At 43.6% G+C, this 12074-nt stretch overlaps 1 protein-coding gene across 1 annotated transcript in view; it reads right to left on the bottom strand.

Annotated features, from left to right (window-relative positions):
- Nucleotides 1–805: 805 nt before the first annotated feature.
- Nucleotides 806–12074, bottom strand: part of TTLL8 (tubulin tyrosine ligase like 8) — a 20632-nt gene continuing 9363 nt past the window's right edge. The window contains exons 6-9 of the mRNA XM_019543959.1: nucleotides 10731–10879; nucleotides 6275–6521; nucleotides 4563–4995; nucleotides 806–1333 (exon numbers count right to left, since the gene is read on the bottom strand). Of these exons, the coding sequence (XP_019399504.1) occupies nucleotides 806–1333; nucleotides 4563–4995; nucleotides 6275–6521; nucleotides 10731–10879 (1357 nt within the window). The remainder of the gene's footprint in view (nucleotides 1334–4562; nucleotides 4996–6274; nucleotides 6522–10730; nucleotides 10880–12074) is intronic.

Below are 12074 nucleotides of genomic sequence, written 5' to 3'. Positions count from 1 at the left end.
TTCCCAGAGCCTGACAAAAGGACTTTGATCCCAAAAGCTTGCAGAAAAGGATAATTTTCTTGTGATTTCCCATTTGGTCTAATAAAAGGTACCATTTTGGAATCTAGATTTTTGTATGTCTTCTCATCTCAGACCAACACGGCTACTAAGTACACCCCTGAAACATAAAAAGATACGAACTTTTGACTTCACTGTAGGAATCAAGTAACTGAGCATTATTGTGGACAATTTAATGAAAACCTCAGTTCACCAAGGTGACAACAGCCCAAAGAGAAAAAATATAAGCAAAATAACACGATGTATAAAAAATAGGATGGAAAATAATGACTAAAGGCATGAACAAACTTCTGTAGGAGGAGAGATTGAAAAAGAGTGGGGTTATTTAAGCTACTGAAAATGAACACACAATAATGTGGCAGAGATATACAAATAACTTGATAAACAACTGAAAAACCTACACTGCTGGCATGTCTACACATTGCCCTACAGTGGCATTGTTACTGCACCGTGCTTTAGTATTTCCAGGAAAAAGTACTAAAACATAGTGCAGTAACCACCCATACTGTGCGCCACAACACACAGCTATGTTTAGCTGCTACTTTGCCATAGCAGCACACTAAAACGGGGGAGTGCACTGCTACAGCAAAACAGCTGCCAGTGACGTGTAGATGCATGTGATCACTATGTAGCCACAGAAGCATCACTATGATGATATAGTGAGTTGCCACGGTGGCATAGCATAATTTGTAGACACGCCCTGTATAGCTAACTTCAACTCTCTGAGTAAAGTTGCTGCTTATGTCATTTACAGTGTAGTATTCCTAAACAAGTTATTACCTGATGTTTTGGAAGACCACGGTAATTTTCGGTCCAAGGAATTCATAACTTGAAAGGGAAGAGCAGCTTGGCTTACTCTCCAAAAGTTTGGATCAATTTTTCCTTTTGCCCTGTTCATATGAGGTGTAGGATTTGTCTCTGCAACACTTTGTGTAGGTTGAACAATGAAGCTGGCAAAATCTGTGTGCCCAATGCACTCTGTGGGCACATCACTCACTTGATTGGTTTTCCCTGGCTGCCTCTTTAGAGGCTTAGGTATAGCGTAGATCATAGTCTTTGGATCTTTCAGATTTTGCTTCTCATTTGCAGCTATTATTGACTGTCTTTGTTTCTCGTGATTGGCTGAGTGATATGGGACTGATTCTTGCTGAGCTCCTGGTAATGTTTCTTGAACATTATAGTTAGTGACAGGGGAAACTTTCTGCCTGCATCGCCTAATACCAGTTCCCTCCACTGCAAGGTCAGTAGTGTTAAATGGCGGCAGCTCCAAGAGAGGCTTAAAAGAAACAAAAAGAATTACATTTTTTTAGCATAGGTATAATATACCAAATTATACATGAAGAAGTAACAATGCCATGGATTAAATCTAGTTATAGAATCATACAAATTAGAAGTTGGAAGGGACCTCAGGAGGTCTAGTCCAACCCCCTGTTCAAAGGAGGACCATCCTGCTATTAAATCCTCTCTCAGTCTTCTCTTCCCCACACTAAATAAGCCCAGTTCCCTCAGCCTCTTCTCACAAACGATGTGCCCCAGACCACTAACCATTTGCTCTGTCCTCTGCTGGACCCCTTCCAATTTGTGCACATCCTTTCTGTAGTGGGGGGCCCAAAACTGGACACAGTACTCCAGATGTGGCCTATCAATGCCAAATAGAAGGAAATAATAACTTCCCTCAATCTCCTGGCAACACTCCTACTAATGCAGCCCAGTATGCTTTTAACCTTCTTCACAAGGGCAATATGAGCTCGTTCACAGTTTGAATGACAGAGTATTTTACACTACAGCAAAAGCTGTAGTGTAGGGGGAATGTGGGGTGCCAGTTGATCAAAATTGCCAGTTATCTGAGAGGCTTCTGTTTGGACTGCCTGTTCAGACCGCCACCCCTCCCATCACATCTGATGCGTCAGAGTGCCAAGGGACAGGGAGGGACAGAAATAATTAATAGCAAGGAGGGAATTTTAATTAAAAGTTTACTATTCCCATATCAGTATGTGCTGTGGGACAGGGAAGGGGGCCCCATGCAGGCTGCTTTGACCTGGGCTTTGGGACTCTGTGAAACTGGAAGTGCCACAGTAGGATTTCCGATTTTGCTTTTGCCACATCGATCTGCCTGTTAGTAAAGTGCCGGATAGCACAGCTTTTAGTGTACTACAGAAAAAAAGTCTGTACAATTCAGAACTTCCTACTAATTTACATATAATCCTTTTTTCCACTTTATACAACGAACCTAACACTTTCTTATAAACAAAATGATAAAATAGATATAAAAGCACTATAACTTTTGATTTTATGCTAAATCTATTATACTAACAGCTCACTGCACTAGTCCCAAGACCGCTGGCAGACATTACATTTATCATGCAATTAATGCATTAATTGCATGATCAATTGCAATATGCCATCATGCAAGCAACTTGTTATTCAATAAAATAGTAAGCCAGCCACAGAGTGCCTATAAACATGTCAGAAGGCTGTTCTGACATACTGTAATTACTGAATAGTTCTTGTAGACTCAAGTTTTGGGTGCTGAAATTAGAAATCTTCTAAACCTAAACCATAAAAATTTCTAAATGGTTAATGTGACCATTCCAAATTGGCAATACTAAAAAGAGAATGGGTGGCAAGTGAATAAAGCATGCCCAAGATACTTAACAGGTAAATAATACAATGCCTTTGACTGCAGGCCCCCTGGAGAGAGCTCCCAGCATAGTTCAAAGCTCTGAACCCATATACATTTATACAAGATTAGCTTTAGTCCCATTGAACTCTCGTATATATTCATGTGCATGGTGTCTGCAGGAGCATAGCCTGAAACTGAACCTGACTGCTGGAATTCCCAAATGTGGTAAGTAGCTTTTCTGCCACTTGTCCCTTGCACAAATTCCTCTGCCAGGCCAAGCCTGCCAGAGCTTCCCTGCATCTCATTTACTCCTGATTATGCAAGTAGCACATCTAATTTGTATGACTCAAATAACTAATTTATTAGTTTTATTTACCTTTTCTACAGGTAGATCACCCAAAGAAAGAAAATGTCTAAAATCATACCAATGAACATGATTAATAATACTTTCAATAAGCTGTAATATCTTAATTACAAATAGCATTCTGTCTCTTACACTGTAGCAGTAGCTTTGGACACAATTAGTATATTACATAGCTTCCAACTGACCAGCCATATTGAAGTAATGAAACCATAGCCACTAAAACTAATTAATAGTGGGGGGTGGATGTTTCAGATTTTGTATCAATGCCCTTGTACACAGTGGGCATGTTTACATGTGCAAATAATCCGGGAGCAGTTTACCCTGAAGTAAATTACTCTAGAGTAAACTTTCCCAGATATGTCTACGTGTGCAGGGATGCAGGAGAAAATTTGCTGCTCGTGGCAGCAATCTGCTCCCATCCTCACTGGCCATGCACTGGCCCCCTGCAGCAGCTGGGGGAAGCTGTAGGTTCTCCCTAGATGCTAGCCCAGGTGCTGGCACAGATCACGGAACCAGGAGACAGCTTTCTTCTGGCAGGGGCTGGGACATTGCTTACTGTCTCCAGGAGCTGCCGGCTGCTGGGGCAGGTTCTGCCACTGGAGCCCAGGCAGAAACATCCCCCTACACTGGCAGCAGGGAGCTCCCAGACCCCGCTCCCCAATCACGATCATGGGGCCAGGGTTGAGAGATCCTTATCTCCCAGCACCAGCTCTATGATCACAGGGCCTGGGGATGGGAGATTCTTCTCTCTCATTGCCAGCTCTGTGGTTGCAGGACCAGCACTGGGAGATCCTTTTCTTGCAACACCAGCTCCATGGTCATGGGTTCGGCACTGGCAAACCCTTTGCTCCCAGTGCTAGCTCCACAGTTGAGGGGCAAGCACTGGGAGATTCTTCTCTCCCAGTGCTGGCCCTGCAACCACAGAGATGGTGCTGGGAGAAAAGGATCTCCCAATGCCAGTCCCATGACCGTGGAGTTGGCACTGGGATAAATGGATCTCCCAGCCAGGACCCCATGATCACGAAGCAGGGGCTGACAGCTCCCTGCTGCTGGGGCAGGGGGACATTGTCCTTGCCCAGGCTTCAGTGGCAGATTCCACTCCAGCAACAAGCAACTCCTGGAGGCAGGGAGCAATCTCCCACCCCAGGCTGCTTGCCTGACAGGGAGCAAATGTGCTCCCAGTCAGGTATCTACACATGCACTACTGCTCTGTAAGTAATCAAGAGTTAATTAGCTACTTGCATTTGCAGGTAGCAAATTTACTCATGATTAGAGCCAATTACTGTGCAGTAAGCATCTGCATGTACATACGGTGATGCTTACTGTGCAGTAATTAGCTCTAATCTCGAGTAAAGTGTCTCATGTAGACACTCCCTCTATCTTACCAATGTCACCATGCAATTGAGTTAAATGCTGAGTGTTAAAATGAACCTACCACACTGATCAAACTGATTTTAAAATAATCACCAAATCAACTTCCCCGTGACCATGTAGAGAATGATGTAGAACTATTCATACCTGTCTCCAGAGAAGTTCAAATTTGCCAGTATCATTTTTGTCAAATTTCCTGCTAAGAACAACTTTAAGTGTATCTTCTTGCACTTGGCCACATAGCTCAGTTGTAACTGGAGTAGAAGGGAACATAGTTGGGCTAGTATTGATTTCAATTAACCAGGGTTTAAAGTCTTGCCCAAGAATAAAGTCTGCCCCATATAGCTCAAAACTGTTCTTCCGGGCTTCAACTTTATCTTGAGCCATCTTCATCGTGTAGAAAATGGCTCTTTTCATGGATGGGTAGACAACATTTTGCCACATACTGCCATGGCCTCTCTTTTGTAAGTACTCCTGAAATTTGGTGCTTGTCCACATGTTGTGGCATGGCAAGAGTAGGTTCCTGTCTGCAGCATTTTTGTAATGTTTCTGGATAGAATTATTGCAAAGATGAATGGAACTGTGAAAAGAATGCACCAAAACTAAGAGTCAGGCAGTAAATGCTCCATAATATCACAATGGTACTCTCATGAAAATACTGTATGCAGTGAATTTATTATGCCAATATAAACATTGAATAAATAATGTTTTTTCTCACATACAACATGCCCCCAGATTAAACACACACCTTACTTTTAAAGGCAGAATGTAGAAAAACAATTTTCTTCCAGAGTCATGGCTGACTGCATGACACAGGAAGTCCAGGAAGCAAAATACCAGGAACTTCCTGGTGTGGCAAACTGTCTCTGGCAATGCTACACTTCCTGGACACTCTGTATTCCCAGAAAGACTTACTCTATGTCACACAATGTTAGGCCCCAAACCCTTGCAACAGTAGTAGCAAGATTATTATTTCTTTACTATAAGTAGTTCTTAAGTTCCTAAAAATATAGCATTGTTTCCTTATCACAAGTCTCATCATGATACTACCAGCAGGTCATATGTTGCTCTGGGCATAAGCTACCATGCTCAGTCAATAGTTACAGCTGTAAGTGTTAACACAAGACTCCAACCATTCAGTTTTGTGAGCAAACACAAGTGCTAGCCATGTTGACAGCTCCATGGCATGCATAGTGTCTCCAGGTATGATTCTTTTCCAGCAAAGGAAAGAACTTTCACACTTAACACCTCTCCCCCAGTTTTCGGGGGCTGACTTGGGGAGAAAGATACATAGTAACTGTGAGAAAATACAGTATTTAATTCTTAAAATCCTAGGGTTTGATTTTAAAATTATCTTCAGCTTGGAACTCCCCTGTGCAGCACCTGCCAAAAATATGTTTGAATAGGAAAATAGAACAGTTCTCCAATTGAGAAATTGTATGAAATTTCCCCAAACACTGTCAGATTATGAGACTAGTCCATCACTATTCTTTACCATTTGTGTAAAAATGATGGTATGATAAACATATGCTGCTATTCTAAAAATGTTCTAAAGTTATAATTTTATAAAATTTGGATTTTCTGCATGCTTAATATGAATAAGGTCACAGTTAGAATAACTGATATAAGTTATGGCACCATGACTTTAATTGCTGCTGTCACCACCAGCCTAATTCATATACTCTAACTAAATACAACTTTAATAAAACATAAGAAAGTCAAGTATAAGGATATTTTTTCATGTCACCACTATTTCACTTCCAAAACTCAGGAACTTAATATAAGGTAGGATCTTCAGTCCAATTCTGTTTGTTAACTATTCTGGATACCTAAGTTTTTGCTTAGACTTCCTTAGTTACCTGTCCAGATTGTTTAAGGAGAAACATTGTGTAGAAAATCTTAGGTAGCTCTCCTTGTAGAACCAAACAGTCAGAGGGTTCCAATCAGTGACAAGAAACCACTGTCTGATGTCAAATTTAGTTTCATAAATTAACAATGGAGTCTCAATGTATTTCTGGACCACCCATTTACTGTCTTTCACAGGACACTGATCTGTTGTTTCTACTAACTTCAAAATATCTTCCAGTCTATCTTTGCACACTATTTCTGTAAAACAAATAATATAATATACATGTTAGTGCCTGATAATACTGTATGAAGTTGAGAGCATAAAAAAAGACAGTCTATACCTGACTGAGAATTGTCATTTACCTATTATGGTAGAATTTAAAAAAATAAGAAAATCAGTTTAAAAGATCACATTCCTGTGTGCCCACTGCATGATGTTTTTATAAACCCTTTACCACCCAGACAAATAATAAGCAAATGGTAAACTCATCACTAAAGTCATAAGCATAGAGTAACTAAGGGGTCATTCTAGTGTGCCAGTGGCATGAGTTTGAGACTTGGTTAGGATTTGTGCTGCAGGTTGTACCATTTAACCCAGCTGCAAATGGATACCAGGCTATTCAGGCTGGGGTCTCAAATGTAACTGAACAGGATGCTAGTCAAAATGTTCCCTTTGTGCCACTGGCTGCAGTAACTGGTGTGCCTTAAGGTAAGTTACATGTTATGCTCAGACAAAACTAAATCTGTGGGAGTTAAGTGTTGTTAAAGTTAGAACACTCTGGGCATGTCTACATGAGATGCTTTACTGCACAGCAGATGAATCTACTGCATAGTAAAGCATCACTGTCTACATGTGTGCACCATTTACTGTGCAGTAAATTGTCTACTGCACAGTTACCTATTACCTGTAAATACAGGTAGTAAACTAACTGTACAGTAATACTGCACAATAGCACATGTAGATGCTGAGTGGGAGCATATTTGCTCCCACTCAGCCCCAAAACCAGGGGGCCACAAGGGACAGGGAACTCCTCTGGCACCACTCAGCTCCCAGTTCCACCAAGGACCTGAACAGTTATGGGGTAGCTGTCTACCCCACCTCCACCCCCCAGCACTGCTCAGTTCCCAGGTCCCCACAGAAGCAGGGAGCCAAGCAGCACCAGGATTGGGGAGTTCTCTACTTTCCCGAGCACCAAGAGGCTGGCTGGGAGCTGTCCTGATTCTGGGGAAAATCCCAGCCAGCCCCCAGCTGCTCGGGGATTTCCCTGCCCAGATGGGAGCTGGGTGGAAGCTTCCCCAGAAGTGGGACACCTCTCAGCCAGCCTCTTGGTGCTTGGGAAATCAGAGAGCTCTCCAGTGCTGATGCTGCTTGGCTCCCCACTCCTGTAGGGACCTGGGAGCTGAGCAGTGCTGGGATGGGGAGGGGGGAAAAGGGGGTGGGAGCAGGGCAGAGAGCTACCCCATCCCAGCGCTGCTCACCTCCTGGCTCCTGTGAAGAGCTCGAAGCTGAGCAGTGCCATATTTCCTCACCCAGCTGGGGCTGGCTGGGAGCTGGCCCAGAATTAGGACAGCTCCCAGCCAGTCCCCAGCTGCATGGGGAAGCCCTGCTGGGCATGGGCTCCATGTGCATGGGCCTGGGAGAGCTCTCCAGCCACATCTGTCTCCAGTGATCTTGAAAGCCTGTAATCACATGACCTGAGAAACCAACAGGGACCACAAGTCCCTGATTAGAGGGCTATAAACCCCTCCCACTTCCTGCAGGGTCTTATCTCTGGAACAAGTCTTAATACATCTTTGCCTGACTCCTATTGCCTGCAGGGAGTCAGTCAGGAAGGCCAAGGAAACTCTACAACTCAGGCTAGCGTCAGGGATTAAGGACAATAAAAAGTCCTTCTTTAGGTACGTTGGGAGCAAAAAAAGGGGGCTGGGTAGCATAGGACCCATACAGGATGGGCAGGGGAGCTTAGTGATGGATAGCAGGGACAAGGCAGAGCTCTTCAATGAGTTTTTTGCCTCTGTCTTCTTAAATGGGAATCTAGACGACCCCTCAACATACATCATGAACACCAACAAAGGGAACATCAGCTGACCAACGATCAGTGCTGGCACAGTAAAAAGATACTTGGAGGGACTGGATGTATTCAAATCACTGGGACTGGAGGAACTCCACCCACGGGTAATGAAGGAATCAGCAGGGGTCATAGCTGATCCACTGCAAGGATATATGAGCGCTCACGGTGCTTGGGTCAGGTTCCAGAGGATTGGAAGAGGGCTAACGTCATCCGAATCTTTAAGAAGGGGAGGAAGGAGGACCTGCAGAAACTAAAGACCAGTCAGCCTTACCTCTATCCCTGGGAAAATCCTAGAAAAAAATTATCAAGGAACACATCTGCGGGAGCCTGCTAGCTAATGTGATGCAGAGGGGTAACCAACATGGGTTTTTAGCAGACAGGTCCTGCCTGACTAACCTAGTTTCCTTTTACAACAAGGCCACCAATTGTTTGGATACAGGAGTCAAGGTGGATGTTATCTATCTGGACTTCAAGAAGGCCTTTGACAAGGTATCCAATACCATCCTTATAAATAAACTGAGGGGATTTATTGGATGATTACACAGTAGACTGGTTAGCAAATTGGCTCAAGGGTCGCACTCAGAGGGTGGTAGTGGATGGGTTGGTGTCATCCTGGAAAGATGCGGGCAGTGGAGTCCCTCAGGGTTTAGTTCTGGGGCTGGTGCTGTTCAACATCTTCATCAGTGATCTGGATGAGAGGGTGGGAAGCACCCTGTCCAAATTTGCAGATGACACAAGATTATGGGGTGCAGATAACACCCTGGAGAGGAGGAACCAGATCCAAGACAACCTAGACAGGCTGGGGAAGTGGGCAGAGAGCAACAGGATGCAATTCAATAAGGACAAGTGCAAGGTGCTGCATCTATGGAGGAAGAACTGCCATCATACCTACAGGCTGGGGGGCGACCTCCTCAGCTCCACTGAGGCAGAAAAAGATCTTGGAGTCACTGTTGACTCCAGGATGAACATGAGTTGCCAATGTGATGAAGCAGTTGGCAGAGCCAATCGCACCTTGTCGTGCATCTGTAGGTGCTTCACAAACAGGTCCAGGGAAGTGATTCTCCCCCTCTATGCGGCACTGGTCAGACCGCAGCTGGGGTACTGTGTCCAATTCTGGATGCTGCAGTTCAAGCGGGATGCGGACAACCTGGAGAGGTTCTAAAGAAGAGCTACTCACCTGATTAGAGGCCTTTAGGGAAGGCCCTACGAGGAAAGGATCTTAACCTCTTCAGCCTCTCCAAGAGAAGACTGAGAAGGGACCTTGTGGCTGCGTACAAATTCATAAAGGGAGAGCAACAAGAAGTAGGCAACGTCTGTTCACCAGGGCACCCCCTGGAAGGACAAGGAACAATTGGCCGTAAGCTACTAGAGAGAAGGTTTAAGCTGGACATTAGGAGAAAGGTGTTCATGGTCAGGGTTACCAGATTCTGGAATGGGCTCCCAAGGGAGGTGGTGCTCGCCCCATCCTTGGGGGTCTTCAAGAAGAGACTGGACAGGTACCTGGCTGGGATCACATGACCCCAGGGTTGGTGTTTCTTTTCTTGCCTGCCAGGGGCAGGGGGTCAGACTGAATGGCCCACTGAGGTCCCTTCCAACTCTGGGAATCTATGAATCTATGACTCCTATATTCTTGGACTTCCTGGCTTTGATCCTGACTCTGCTGTTGAACCTTGGCTTGTGTCTCTAACTCTGAACTTCTACCTTGCTTCTGCCTCAGACCCTCCTGCCCTGCCTCCAGCCTTGCCCAAGACTCATTCCTGTGTTGCTCCAACTTTTGATGCTTGTACCTTGTTCCTGCCTTGCCCCAGACTTGGACCCCAGTACTTCCTCCTCCTTACCCTATTGTGGGTATCGGATTCTCTGGCTCCTGACCTCTAGCCTGGCCTTGACCATGAACCTGCTTCAAACCCCAATGTAATTTTTCAGGCTCAGTGCCCAGTATTGTGATCCCTGGTTTTGGCTTCTGGACTTCTGACCAATCGGCTTCTAAAGCCTGACCCAGAGGTTGCACTTATGACATTCCCAATCCCTTCCCTCATCTCAAAAGCAGAAAACCTATTTTTCCTCAAGCTTAAAAAAACTCCAGGACTCAAAAAAACCCACAGAATTTCACTGAAAAAGGTAAAAGTTTGCCAAGTTTACATTTGATGATTTGACAAATTTCTCTTTTGCCGTTTCCCCTTTTGATATATTGTGTAAAAAAGCAAGCTGCTGAGAACTGCATGCAAATGACTTTGGGAAAGGCTACACTTAGAATTATTTAGGCAGTTCTATATGGATCACATGGGAGGACTTGTAGAATTTCCTCATATTTTTACAAGCTGCTTCTGTAGATAATAGTCTAACAACTCTGCTAATAAATACCTCAAATCAAAAAAGCCTAAGAAGCTCTTACCTCTGCCACGGGATTTTGCTCCAGGTTTAATGATCCAGATATTGTGGCTACCATCTATATCTCGTTGCGGGTTTGCCGACATTATTTTAGTGAGAATGCGTTGGCACTGGGTAATGTAATTATGTGCGTTACAAATGACAGCGCCTTCACTACAAACAAAAAAAATCATAAAATCCAGTACTTTATATGTAGCTTTACTAAGAGACTCAATATTGTTTTTTCTAAAATATAGTAAAAGGTGATTTTACTGTAATAATAAAAAAGCATTTGAGTAAGCATTTGTCAAAATGAACCATACTGTTTATTAATGACCGTTCCTTTTATCATCCTCCCCTCCACAAAGCCTTGGAGAGGAATTGTAAGGAAGTCAGTCACAATTCTATTGTACTGTCAAGACAGCATTATGGCTACATCAAAAACACAATTTCATTTATATATACTTGTTTTTGCTTTGTGCTGCATTTTTGAATATCAGCCTAAGATTACTTCCAAAGGCAAACAGCCCTTTAGTGACAAGATATTTAACTATTAAGTATTTCTCCTTTACACCTAAAGCAATTGCTATCATAGCAGGAAGGAGGGACAAAGAGGCTGGCATCTAGATTACATTTATAATCAGAAGCTTTATTATTGAAAAAACAATCTGTTTATGAAAACCTTGTAGTAGGAACAACACAATAATGTATGAAGTAGATGAAGCAAGGAAGCCAAGGTAATGACAGACAAGAGAAGGAGGAAATTTTCTTTAATTAAATTATAGTTAGATCCAAATATAGGCAGTCCAGGGGGAACATGGAAGTCAGGGAGAGGGAACCTGGCTAGATCTAACCCAGCCTGTGAGTAAGTAAGGTTAGGCCAGTTTAATTTTTTTAGACTTTCTAATAGCCAAAACAATTTAAGACATATAGAAAACATTCCTTCATAAATTCTCCTGTCAAAATCATGAAGTATGAACTCTTCAAACAAAGCCTTTTGGTTTGAGTACATTTGTCCTCTAGCAATGGGCTATTTGAAAACATTCCCTGGGCCTACATCTGCTACTGAAGATATATGGACTAGGGCTGTGTGAAGGTTCAGGTGGTGATTTGATTCAGAGGAGATTCAGTCTGATTCGGTGGCCAAATCTCCAAAACCAGATCAAATCAGGGGACCAATCTACAGGTCCAAATCGATTCTCAGCTCTCTAAATCTTTGGAAAAGATTCATAGAGCTTTGATGATTCAGGCACTCCCCAGTGGCTTTAGCAGGGAGCTGCAACTGACTCTGAACTGGTAAGTACTAGGGGCAGGGGCTCAGGGAGGGAACCATGGGGGGACCCCTGCCAGCCCCCACGACCCCCGTACT

Source organism: Crocodylus porosus, unplaced genomic scaffold, assembly GCF_001723895.1.
Source record: "Crocodylus porosus isolate Cpor-Errol unplaced genomic scaffold, CroPor_comp1, whole genome shotgun sequence".
NCBI classification, from domain to species: domain Eukaryota; kingdom Metazoa; phylum Chordata; order Crocodylia; family Crocodylidae; genus Crocodylus; species Crocodylus porosus.
The sequence above is the reverse complement of the archived record's forward strand: the minus strand, read 5'-3'. Positions and strand labels throughout refer to the sequence as shown.